The sequence below is a fragment of the Schistocerca serialis genome, chromosome 6 (genome assembly GCF_023864345.2).
Source record: "Schistocerca serialis cubense isolate TAMUIC-IGC-003099 chromosome 6, iqSchSeri2.2, whole genome shotgun sequence".
NCBI lineage: Eukaryota > Metazoa > Arthropoda > Insecta > Orthoptera > Acrididae > Schistocerca > Schistocerca serialis.
The window spans coordinates 599,171,286-599,184,706 of record NC_064643.1 but is presented as its reverse complement, the minus strand read 5'-3'; the positions used below and the strand labels follow the sequence as shown (position 1 = coordinate 599,184,706).

At 42.1% G+C, this 13,421-nt stretch overlaps 1 protein-coding gene across 1 annotated transcript in view; it reads left to right on the top strand.

Moving 5' to 3' along the window:
• Nucleotides 1–13,421, top strand: part of LOC126483615 (uncharacterized) — a 733,734-nt gene that overhangs the window by 639,772 nt on the left and 80,541 nt on the right. Inside the window, exon 12 of the mRNA XM_050106657.1 lies at nucleotides 11,576–11,815. Coding sequence (XP_049962614.1) covers nucleotides 11,576–11,815 — 240 coding nt within the window. The remainder of the gene's footprint in view (nucleotides 1–11,575; nucleotides 11,816–13,421) is intronic.

The window sequence follows — 13,421 nt, the reverse complement described above, 5'->3', positions numbered from 1 at the left end:
AGTCTTTATAGTTAAATATATATAATTTCTTTTTTTTAACCTTTTAAAACAAAGGACAGAAGAGTAAACATTCTAAAGCAGATCATCGATAAGCTCAAAGAAATGTTTGTCTTTGAACTGAAGTTGTTCGTTTAAAACAGATAATGGATTACTTTTGTGAAGTGAAAATATTTAGCTAAATACCTTAGAAGAAATTGAAATTTTTTCACTTGTTTTTACCAAACATTATTTTATGATTGACTATCTGTTTTAGAATTTTTGCTTTTATGCTTTTAGACTGAATATTGCTAATTCACATCGTTTTATTTTTGACACTGGCTCATAATTTTATAATTTTAAATTCTTTCATTTTTATTTGCTTATATGACTGACATATAACTTGAGAAATAGCAATGCCTTAAATGAAAAAAAAGGCTCATGTAATCTACATATCAACTTCATAGATAATATTTCATATATACGGACAACTACTTCGTATCGTATTTGGGCAGCATGTTGTATACATGTCAGCTACAGATTATTGTAGCTTACTCTTTTCGTTTCAATAAAGACAAATTGCTGCTCAATAATACATCGTCTGACGCCACAGTCTTTGCCATTCTACTTCGCAACAACTTCGTTGGAAAGAAGCCTGCTGCCACATCTTTGCACTGGCGTTTGTCCTCACCATGGCAACCACTAGTTCGACTATCGACTTTACAACAACTTCAGTGAAAAAAGCCTGCTGCTTCATCTTTGCAACGGCGTCTAACTTCACCATAGCAACCAGTGGTTCCAAATGGTTCGCTGATAGGCCTTGAGAGGGCAACCCATGTACTGCCAAACCGAAGTTCATTTTCCTACATATTTAAATATTTTAACGCTTCTTAACTGACAATAGCTGTTTAACAAGCTAAGTTTAGTGTGTATTTATTTCTAATTCTTGACAATGTTCCTTTAACTAAGAAATTTTAAATTGTAATTCGACTTATTACTCATTGATTAATAATGACATCATGCAGTCAGAAGTGGGTGGAGCCTCCATTATATATAGTAAGACGTGCACTGGTTTCTCCAGTAGTGATTCTCCAACAGAAAGAGGTTCCTACTCAATGGTAATTCAACGTTTTATAGCTTTATAACTTTATGTATTTTGTTTAATGTATGTAGCCCTCTAATTAGAGCTTTGTATACAACTTATAGGTCTGAAGATGACCACAGTAGTGGTCGAAACCGGTCATAAATCGTGATCAAGACGGTTTTTAATAGTAATTATTTACAAGACATTGATCACTGCTGTTACCATAATGCTTTCAAAAGTAACACATTTATTCAGTGACAAAAAGATATACTTCTTCGAGAGATCGTTGAGCCACCGCGCAAACTGATCCCAATTAGGTGGTAACAGACAGTGGCGTTGGCAAGCAGTCCAGGCCCTCAGACAGCACACCAAGTACGGGATGATGGTCAGATGTAAGGTAGCTGAATGTACGTAATTGAAGATGTGACTAGATCTTGAGCATTACGATATTCAGATCATCTGGGCTATGGGGTGGATTTTCTGGATTGTGCACCGGGTTTTCTGGTCCAAAGGTTGTAATCTCCAGGAGCTCCTCCATGTTGTAAAGACGTATCCCACGTGGATTTGTACGTCGAGAATGCCAGGTGATGTTTCCGGCGTTCAAGTCGCCACCTAAGGACACCTTGGGGGACTGACTGAAAATGAGCTGTGAGTCGCTCTCCTCGAAGGGCCTCTGAGGACTTAGGTAAGCAATGAAGAAGATAATAATCTCGTAGACCGTGGATATCGTAATTTCAGTGACCTCAAGAGTGTGAATGATCCATTGATGGCTCTAAGTGCTATGGGACCTAATAGCTGATATCATTAGTCTCCTAGACTCAGAACTACTTAAACCTAACTAACCTAAGGACATCACACACATTCATGCCCGAGGCAGGATTCGAAACTGCGACCGTAGCAGGTGCGCGGTTTCGAACTGAAGAGCCACAGAGGCCGGCGCATGAGCCACTGAGTTTTTGATAAACATGGCCATCGTGTCCACATGGCCATTTGCCCTGTCTGTCCTGTAACCTGCCAGGACTTTTCGTTTAAACGTCTGAGTCAGACGGAGATGTGTTTCAGTTAACAGCAGAATGTCTTGTATAAATTCTTCCAGTTCCAATTTTTGACAAAAAATTCCATTAAGATTGGAAACGCGTGTAAAAGGTCTCTGGACCAGACGACTTCACATACCATGACTGGCAGCAAACAGAGACATTGCTCCCTCGAAGAGGACCAAGAGTTACATAAGGTTGTTTGTTGTGTAGTTGAAGTTTTGTAGAGTATTCTTGATGGTGGTGAAGATTTCCCATTGTTGCAGAGAAACAATGAAGTGAAAAGTCGGGAGACGTCGGTACCATCTATGAGGATTTGGATGCTAGACTGAGTTGCAGTTGTTTGACGGCCCCGCGGGACGCGGCTGGAGGTGGATGATGTCCAAGCAGGATGCTGTCGTTGTGACAATGATGGAAATGTCTTGTTTTCGACAATTGTGAGTAGTGTTGGATTTTTGCTGGCTTGCTGCCCCTTTGCTGGGATAGCCTTTCCATGAGCCATATACGCATAAAGGGCTTGTTGACACGTAGGACAGCCTCTGTAGGTAGGCGGATGATCGACACCGCAGTTTGGGCACTACGGCTTTTGAAAGCGTGGCCGGATACAGGATGTGGTTGATGGTTGTCCCAGCACCGAACGCACCTGGCATGCGGCGCACAATAATTAACTATGTAAAAAAATTTGAGGCAGCGCTTGCATCGTGGAGGACCGTCCCGAGCTCGGTATGTTTCACCTTGATTCAAGTATCCATTGTATGGCGAACGTCGTATATCCACTTGTTGGTCCTGCAGGCATTGAGATGGGCTGATCACCAACTGTGTGGTTTTCTCATCTCTGGACTTGAATTGGTGGACATGCAGCTCCGTTTCCTTTCTTTGGCTGTAATCTCCGTCGGTGGATATTTGATCACTACTTTTAGAGATTTTCCCATGCGCGGTTAGTGAGTGAAAAACGGGATTTTCTCTGCTGTATGAAGTTGAGCGCTTTGGGTTGATTCTCCATAGCTTCAAAATGGCATTTAATAGTTTCCCCCTTATATATGGCCTTTATCGAGTCTCTTATCTCTTTCTTGACCCCCACGTTCAAGTAACGATATTTGCCTGTACAGTTAGTCGTGGTTGGTGGCGCCTTCGCTGCTGGCACTTTCGGCGGCTGTGGTTGCTCACAGAGGGCTTTCCTCTGCAGCCGGTTGCGTTGTCACTCCCATCTGGTCACCATCTACTGGAAATGGGTCAAATTGGTTTGATGTAGGAATCAGGTGCTGGTGCTTGTAGGAATGTTTAAGTTCTGGTGAGTTTTTCCGATTTTTTCCCGTCCACTTGTAGCGAACCTCTTGGAATGGTTGCCCATTGCCTTCATCGCTTGATGGCTGTGCACAGTCGGTTTCCAACCCTGGGAGCGGGCCGCGCCTGCAATCCTCACCTGACGAGTCGTAGTCAACTTCAGGCGTTACCAGTCCACGCCTGACGGCAAAGTCCCACGCTTATTGGTCGCAGCCCCTGCTGTCTTCTTCGGTGATTTGCAGGTCGTCCGTGGTCGGCAGAGGATAAATGTTGACGCCGGGTGGGTTGTAAGGTTCTAAACCGACAGTCCTGCCCACGGCATTTTGCCTGGTTCCCGATCTGGATCTCGATCTAGGAGGACGCGAGCTGACCAGCAGGAGCCTGGTGCCAGGCTCTGTGATGTTTTCCGACTGCGTCGTACCAGAAGGTGCCGTATTCGTAGCCTAAGTCGTCGTCGTCAGATGTCTCTCCTCCATGACCAGGGTGGTCGTAAACGGGGCGGGTGGGAGGGCACGCCACGATGCATTGTGATCAGCCGACCCTACCTAAGTTAAGCCCCAAAGCGCGACTTATTTACTGATGCGCATTAATACTAAGCTCCGAACTATTTTTTTCCACGTGATGCGCCACGTGAAATATTGTTCCGACCTAATAACGACCTCTACAACAAGACGCTGCAAGTTGTAGGTGGATTCTTTTCGCCTGGGTTGAGGCCTTGCTGTACAGCTGGCCTTGTTTGAGGGAAGTCTAGCTTGCAGGCGCTGCGACTCACGGTCACAATAAGTTTCTCAGCACAAGACGTATAAAAAGTGAGTTTCCTTGCTTTACATACAAGGCTTGGACAAAAATGTGGGAAAACCGTGAGAGATGCATGCTTGAACTTAAATGCAGATCCCAGCATAGCTACAAGTTTCACTGTTGCATTTACAGTGGAAACTCGATTAACCGTCATCTTCGGGACCGTGGTCGTGACGGTTGAGCGAATAGACGGATAGCAGAAACACTGCATTACTCCAAAACATAACTTCAATCAATTATTTTATGTATAGACACATATCACTCTCACAGTAGTATAATAATATTTCGGAGCGAAAACAAATTAAACACGATTGTAATAGCAAATAAAACTATTTATTAGAGTACGTGATAAAAACATCCGTACAGTAGCTACAAAAGTTGCAAAATACGTAATGTACAGTACTGTACTGTACTATAAACTTACAGGTGAAATAGTTTATCTAGCTTGGAAATAGACATTCAATTTCTTCTGCCTTTTTGATGTTCGAGCTTTCACCGCGGCAATATTTCGTATTTTTCGGAACAGTAGTGCCTGCGTTGCCTCAGCCTCTTCTTGACTTTCAAACCATTCTATACACTTGGACAGCATTGTTTCGGCCTCTGAATGGCTAATAGTTTGTTTTTCTTCATGGTTTGAACACTCGTCTTCATCACCCCATTCTTCTTCTTCTTCTTTGGTGGCACTTACGCTGGCAGCAATTTCGTCATCACTCAAAATTTGAAAACCCCCGTCCACTTTGTCACACTCTAACCACTCTGATACTTCTTCTGACGTCAAATTTGTGCTGATTTGTAAATTATTGCACAAATTGACCATCTCGTCAACTGTCACACACTCAGGTTCCTCCGATTCGTCACCTCTAGGTTGAGGCTAAAGTTTATTCCAGCCGTTCTTGAAATTTGACACTGACAAATCACTCCATGCACTGGCGACACTGAAAATGGCATGTTTGATACTGTAAGACCTCCAAAACTGTTTTACAGATGTTGATTCATCAGATGAGAGCAAATTTTCGATAAATATTTTTCTATAACGATGTTTCATGTTTTCGATGATTCCCTGATCCATGGGCTGTATAAGTGAAGTTGTGTTTGCTGTAAGGAAGAGGCATGCTATGTTTCCGTCATCACTTTTCATTTCAAAAGTAGGGTGCTTTGGGCCATTGTCTAATAGCAATAGCGCTTTCTGTGGCAACTTTTTTTCAGCCAAATGTGCTCTAACTTGAGGTACAAATTGTTTGTGAAACCAGTCAGAAAAAATTGATTGATCCATCCAAGCACTCTTCTGGGCGTAGTATTGTTCAGGGAGAGCATTGAAATTCAAATTCGTGAATGCACGAGGTTTTCTTGATTTTCCAATCACAAGCAGAGGTAGCCTATGATTGCCGGTCGCATTTGCGCAAACCATAGCAGTGATGCGATCTTTTTATACTTTGAAACCTGGAGCAGCTTTTTCAGAGAGTGATGCTAATGTCTTTTGTGGTAAAGCCTACCAATGAATCCTAGTTTCATCACAATTGTAAACTTGCTCCCTAACAAGATTCAATTCAGCCATTTTTTCTTTAAATTGTTTCCGAAACTCAGCAATTACAGAGCTATCCGCGCTGAGTTTTTCTCCACTGATATCAAGTTGGCGAATGCCATGACGAAATTTAAACTTGTCGAGCCATCCGATACTTGCTTTAAAAGACGAGTCGCCATCAAGTTTGTTGTTCATTTCAACATCCTTGGCCATTATTATAGGCCCTGAAAGTGGAATCCCCTGACTTCTTGCTTGTATAAACCATCGGCACACTGCAGTGTCCAATTCAACATATTTTGCAGGTTTCATTGTCTTTCTTGTTCGCACACCTCCATCCATGCTCTGCATTGGTGACACATGTTGTTCTATTTTATCAGCATCACGTTTTATATCGTTAACTGTTGTTCTTCCAATACCATAAATCAGCGCTACACTTGTCGCAGTTTCGCCCTTTCTTAAGCGTTTTATAATTTCAAGTTTTTGATTAAGTCCTAAAACAACACGTTTGCGTTTTTCAGACATTTTATCAAGTCACTGTATCACACACACCTGCACTAAATACGGTAGTGTGAAATATTAGTCAATAAAGCTTATTCAAGTGGAAAACACGTAACACGGCACAGCCCGCTATATACACTGCGACAATTACAGTCTTCTCGCCACAACTGGAAACCGATCCAGTGGTGATTGTTGACTCACAAGTGAGACAAAGACAAGAATAGGGGGAGACGTGTTAGCACGTCAACTGAAGGTCATATTTTATATACCATTCTACGGCGGGAGGGTACATTCACTTCCCACTAAAATAGAGTAAATAAACAAAGCGAACGCGTCACTGCACCTTAGAGCATTCTGCTATTACAATATTATTATGCTGTTACAGCAGTGACGATTAACAGAAACTGAAGGATTAAAGAGTGATGGTTAATCGAGTTTCTACTCTATGTCCTAAATACGCTGCAAGCGCAACTCGGGGCCTGAACAGTGTCCTGTGTTGTAGTGAAAGCATTTTATCGTATCTAAGAGAATTCTAACTTGATAAATTGTTGGTACTTGTAACCCAGGGAGCCGAAGTGTTTGGTGTTTCAGCAGGCACCTTATCGAATATTTATACCGTGCAGGGAAAGCAGGAAAAGATCACCAGCTAAGTCACAACGTGCACGAAACTATGTGTTATGTGATCGTGACAGATGGTTACTGAAGAGAAGAGGACCACAGCTGCAAAACTGACTGCAGAACTAAGTGTCGCTCTTGCGATCTCAAACGAGGGCCAGCACCAAAACAACACGAAGGGAGCTCCGTGAGCAGTCAATTGTAATGGGAGCTGGAGTTCCAAAACTACCTGTCAGTGATTCAAAAGCCAGTAACAGGGAAACATGATGCTGAAGCGTAAAAAGCTGGACTGTGGAGCAATGGAAGAATGGTCACATGACTCTTGTTACATTGTTTTCAACCTGGCTGAGTTTAACGCATCTGTATCGAAACATTGCGGCATTCGGTGATGATTTGAGCAGGAATATTGCGATATTCCAGGGGATCTATACTTACCCTGCAAAGCCTCGTTGCTGCCAAGGATTGCGTGGTCACTTTGGCTGATCCAGTCCATTTTACAATGTTTGTTCCGCAATAATGATGCTGGGATCAGAGACGACAGTCAATTGTTCACACATCTCGCACCGTAAAGGACTCGCTTTGTAAGGACGACGATGAACTGTCTGTCGCATCTTCGCTGGCCACCACACTCAGCAGATCTCACAAGGGGACTCTCCATACCGTAAATCACGGATTTTGATGCGCTGCAAGTCTGTTGTAGAGGCACTTACCCTGAGTACCTGGCTATCCGGTTTTTCAGTGACGGGCCTTGGTTTTTAAGGAAATCGATTTTGAAGTTCACTGCGCGCTTTGTTTATCCGTAACATTACATATATTCCGAGCAAGTCTGCGTAGCGTAGCGGTAAAGGCTCACTGCTACCGCGGTGGAGGTACCGTGTTCGAATCCTGCTCCTGTACTTTTTTTTTCAAAATCACCCGAATTTTTCAATTTTAAATCAAGGAATATCAAAAAACAGTGTATGGTGTTCGAAATTATAAAGATATATTCAGTTATTAATTTTTTCTGTCATTCAGTATTACAACATCGTATTTTTCATCGTCCACATTGCTGGATGTGCCAGAGCAATATTGTGGGTGACACTTATCATAGGAACAACCGAAGCACAAATTTTCGCAGCATCACGAGCATTTTATGAAAGCAACCGTCTTGCAGGCGCACGGTTTCTTCATGAGCGATACCGGGAAACACAATTCTTTTGCATTCAAAAAGATTTCTCTTTCATCCGCTAATTTCGATGCGAACAATTCGTATCTAATCATTATTTCAAAATTAGGTGTGCTGAATTGATGTAGGATTAGCGAATCTAATTTTATCGAATCTTCCTTAGAAACGATCACACTACTGTCTTTCATCAAGTCGGGAGCATTCTGAATAATTTTCGTGAAGATTTTCACCTTTCGGTAAAAATAAACATCGCAGGGCTGGCAATAAGGAATGCACTTTGGTGGGACCACTTTTAGGGTGCAGGTACTCGCTTTCCTTTCATCAGTGAATAGATGATCGTATAAAGTTAAATCGGTTTGCCCTCCCCACGAATCGATAATGCAAAAAAAAATTTCTGTCCCACATACGGAAGATTTACAGAACCCAAAAATTCTTCGTACACCAGTTTCGTAAACTTCCCGGATTTCTGTATTTCCCAGTTAATTCGTCTACTCGTTTTTGAACGTTAGGACCAAATTTTCCGGACAGTTCTTGCATACGTAAAAAACATATGGCAGCAGGGTTCGAACACGGTACCTCCAGCGTGGTAGCCGTGAGCCTTTACCATTGCGCTACGCTGACTTGCTCGGAATATAAGTAATCTTACGGGTATACAGAGCGCGCAATGAACTTCAAAATCGATTCTCTAAAAAGGCCCGTCGCTAAAAATCCGTATAGCCAGGTACTCAAAGTAAGTGCCTCTACAACATATTTGAAGCGCATCAAAATCCGTGATTTACAGTATGGAGGCTCCCCTTCGAAATACCTCCGTTTAAATTCCTTTATTGGGTTTTGTGTGATTACCAAAGCCGCCAAAACAATTAATTATTATGTGACCGTGTGCTTAATGGATGAAGGCTATCGGTTTTCCTGCTGTGGTTTCGGGGGTATTTCAACCGAATGCTATCATAAAAGACCATAAAGGTTGCGATGCACAAACTGATATGTATTTTCTATAATACAACACAAATTCTGAGGCAGATGCTACCTTCGCCTTACATGCTTAATTAGGGTTATATCTTTTATTGATTGTGGCTTTTAAGTACTTCGTCACACGCAATGATGTTGGTTAACATTCACAACAATCCTCACTGCAATCCATGGTTGTTGCTGGCCGACGCGGTTGACGCGAAACACGTAATTCGGCACTCTTCACTTTAGGTTTCATATCACTCGCGAATCGCTTGCGATGAGGGTCCATCCCTCGACGATCAGGGGGCCACGCTCATTAGTCATACTCCGGTGAATTTACCGTTTACTACTCACTCGACCACCATTCACGGCCATCTCTGCAGTAACACTACTACGCACTCGACACTATTTAGGTTCACTGCCTCCTGCAGCTCTCGACAATCGACTCATGTCTGCTATCGACTTTGGTGTCGGATACTAGCATCTATGTTCGTAGGATGACGGATCCCTTACACCTTGTCAATATTTTGAGCCTTTGTGGTGTGCTTTGAAAAGACGGGGGCGTGACCACTATCCACCTCCATCATACTTACCTTAGCTTTCCACTGTTTTCAGGAATAACGGTATAACATTTCTTTGAAAACCAAACAGGACCTTTGTTTATCCTTTGGAAGTTGTTTTGAATGCTAGTGAGTTTCCTACACCGTATTACCTACAGGAAAATTAAAGAGACCTTTAGAGAAAACAGAGCCACTTGTATGAATATCAAGAGCGTTGATGGAAACCCAGTTCTAAGCAAAGAAGGGAAAGCAGAAAGGTGGAAGGAGTATATAGAGGGTCTATACAAGGGCGATGTACTTGAGGACAATATTATGGAAATGGAAGAGGATGTAGATGAAGATGAAATGGGAGATACGATACTGCGTGAAGAGTTTGTCAGAGCACTGAAAGACCTGAGTCGAAACAAGGCTCTGGGAGTAGACAACGTTCCATTGGAACTACTGACGGCCTTGGGAGAGCCAGTCCTCACAAAAATCTACCATCTGGTGAGCAAGATGTATGAGACAGGTGAAATACCCTCGGAATTCAAAAAGAGTATAATAATTCCAATCCCAAAGAAAGCAGGTGTTGACAGATGTGAAAATTACCGAACTATCAGTTTAATAAGTCACAGCTGCAAAATACTATCGCGAATTCTTTACAGACGAATGGAAAAACTGGTAGAAGCCGACCTCGGGGAAGATCAGTTTGGATTCCGTAGAAATGTTGGAACACGTGAGGCAATACTGACCCTACGACTTACCTTAGAAGAAAGATTAAGGAAAGGCAAACCTACATTTCTAGCATTTGTAGACTTAGAGAAATCTTTTGACAATGTTGACTGGAATACTCTCTTTCAAATTCTGAAGGTGGCAGGGGTAAAATACAGGGAGCAAAGGCTATTTACAAATTTTACAGAAACCAGGTGGCAGTTATAAGAGTCGAGGGGCATGAAAAGGAAGCAGCGGTTGGGAAGGGAGTGAGATAGGGTTATAGCCTCTCCCCAATGTTATTCAATCTGTATATTGAGCAAGCAGTAAAGGAAACAAAAGAAAAATTCGAAGTAGGTATTAAAGTCCATGGAGAAGAAATTAAAACGTTGAGGTTCGCCGATGACATTGTAATTCTGTCAGCAAAGGACTTGGAAGAGCAGTTGAACGGAATGGACAGTGTCTTGAAAGGAGGATATAAGATGAACATCAACAAAAGCAAAACGAGGATAATGCAATGTAGTCGAATTAAGTCGGGTGATGCTGAGGGAATTAAATTAGGAAATGAGACACTTAAAGTAGTAAAGGAGTTTTCCTATTTGGGGAGTCAAATAACTGATGATGGTAGAAGTAGAGAGGATATAAAATGTAGATTCGCAATGGCAAGGAAAGCGTTTCTGAAGAAGAGACATTTGTTAACATCGATTATAGATTTAAGTGTCAGGAAGTCGTTTCTGAAAGTATTTGTATGGAATGTAACCATGTATGGAAGTGAAACGTGGGCGATAAATAGTTTGGACAAGAAGAGAATAGAAGTTTTCGAAATGTGGTGCTACAGAAGAATGCTGAAGGTTAGATGGGTAGATCACATAACTAATGAGGAGGTATTGAATAGGATTGGGGAAGAATTTGTGGTACAACTTGACTGGAAGAAGGGATCGGTTGGTAGGACATGTTTTGAGGCATCAAGGGATCACCAATTTAGTATTGGAGGGCAGCGTGGAGGCTAAAAATCGTAGTGAGAGGCCAGGAGACGAATACACTAAGCAGATTCACTAAGTACTGGGAGATGAAGAGGCTTGCACAGGATAGAGTAGCATGGAGAGCTGCATCATACCAGTCTCAGAACTGAAGACAACAACATTATGTACGGTAATGCATTATATTAACGATGTTTCCATATTATTGTCCAACCCCCTTAATTGCATTAAACTGGTATGAACTACTTCGTGAGTGGACTGGGAGAAAATCTTAACTGATGGCATCAATTTATGGTACGCAGAAATGTACCTTGGTTGCACAACATATAGCCGTATTGGTCTGTTAACGTAATCCCACCTGCTTTCGCCGGTACAGCAGTTTCCCCGTCGTTTAACCCTGTGCTGCGGTGACCCGCAGGGCAACGCGCACGTGGTGTACAACGGGTCGTTCTTCTACCACGAGCGCGACCAGCGGCGCGTGCTGCGCTACGAGCTGTCCACGGGCCACTACACGCCGCTGGACGTGCCGCTGGTCGCCATCAACGGCTCCAACTACCTCTACTCCACCGACCACAACTACATCGACTTCTCCGTGGACGACAACGGCCTCTGGCTCATCTACGCCCTGCCAGATATCAACAACACCATCGTCATGAAGGTAAGTCCCTAAACATGCCGTTGTGCCAAACTTAAGGACTAGAGGAACTTTCGCTTGATGTGTCAGTGCCAAGTAAAATAACTCGACGAAACTTGTACCAAACGTAGAAAGAACTGCTCCAGTATAGTGAACGGCAGAGAGACGGATTTAGTGGGGAAGTGGAGCAGAGTGGTGGTACAGTGAAAGTTGAAGACTCCTTATTACAAAAGATTATTAATTTTCAGTAGCCCAATAACCTTTCTTTTCTACATTGGTTGAACAGTCAACACTGTGCCCTACCATTTCATTTGTTTTGTCAATCGGCGAGTGTTTCAGTTTCGTCTTACACTGAAATCCTTTGGTTTTGTTTTCTAACATTCACTTGCAAGAGCTTACGCAAAGACGATACCCCATAAAAATTTAAACAACAGTTCTTAAAAGCCATTCAAGAGCCAAGATCGCACAAAATATTTCTTATTCAAGACAACCGGTTTCAAAGACATTCTTATTTTACGGTGTCGTCATGCACAAGATGTCAAGTGGATAAAACGCAGCACATTGTGAACGTTTGTCATTGCTAAAATATTTAAAGACACACAGCATCTTGTCCAAAAGGCTATGTACATGTACATACTGTTCACAGATGCTACAATTACGGTATACAATAGCACATATGTTTACGTATGCTTGACACATCAAACGTGTCCAGGATACATAAACAGATGTGGTATTGTGTATTGTATTTCTGTCAAGTAACAAGCTTCTGTGAACAATAGGGCCTATGTATACTGACATATATTATTGTCAAGATGTTGTGTGTTTTTAAATATTTGCCGCGCGGGATTAGCCGAGCGGTCTCAGGCGCTGCAGTCATGGACTGTGCGGCTGGTCCCGGCGGAGGTTCGAGTCATCCCTCAGGCCTGGGTGTGTGTGTTTGTTCTTAGGATAATTTAGGTTAAGTAGTGTGCAAGCTTAGGGACTGATGACCTTAGCAGTTAAGTTCCGTAAGATTTCACACACATTTGAACATTTTTTAAAATATTTCAGCGATGATAAACTTTTGTGATGTGTTGAGTTTTATCCGTTTGACGTCTTCTGCATGAGGTCAGAGTAAAATGAAATATTTCACTACAAAAAAAGAAACATGAAGACCTGGAGATGACAGCTAAGATCTGTGTAGCCTGCTGTCTTGAGTAAAAAATATTATGTGCGATCTTTGCTTTTCAGTGGTTTTTAAGGATCTAAACAACTCGCCCTTCAGCACTCTCAAAATTTAAAAAAATTAATTAAATAACAATATTAAAACAATTTTCTAAAACAACCTCTGTTGAACAAATTTGGATTTCAATCCCTTAAGTTGAAATTAAAAACTCAGGCAATATCAGAAGACAGTACTTTCACAATAATCTATTAAATAACAATTCCAGAGGACGCTTGCCATTAAATTTCCACAAAAGTATTTGAAGCTCTTGATAAATAATGTAACCAAAGATCACGCAGAAAATGATCAGAAAAGTTCTCACGCCATAATTTTCAGATAGTTAACCAAAGGAAATGCAGTTATAAAATTCATTTTACCAAGAACAGTTACCAACATATTAACCTGAGAGCGCTCCACTATTTCCGG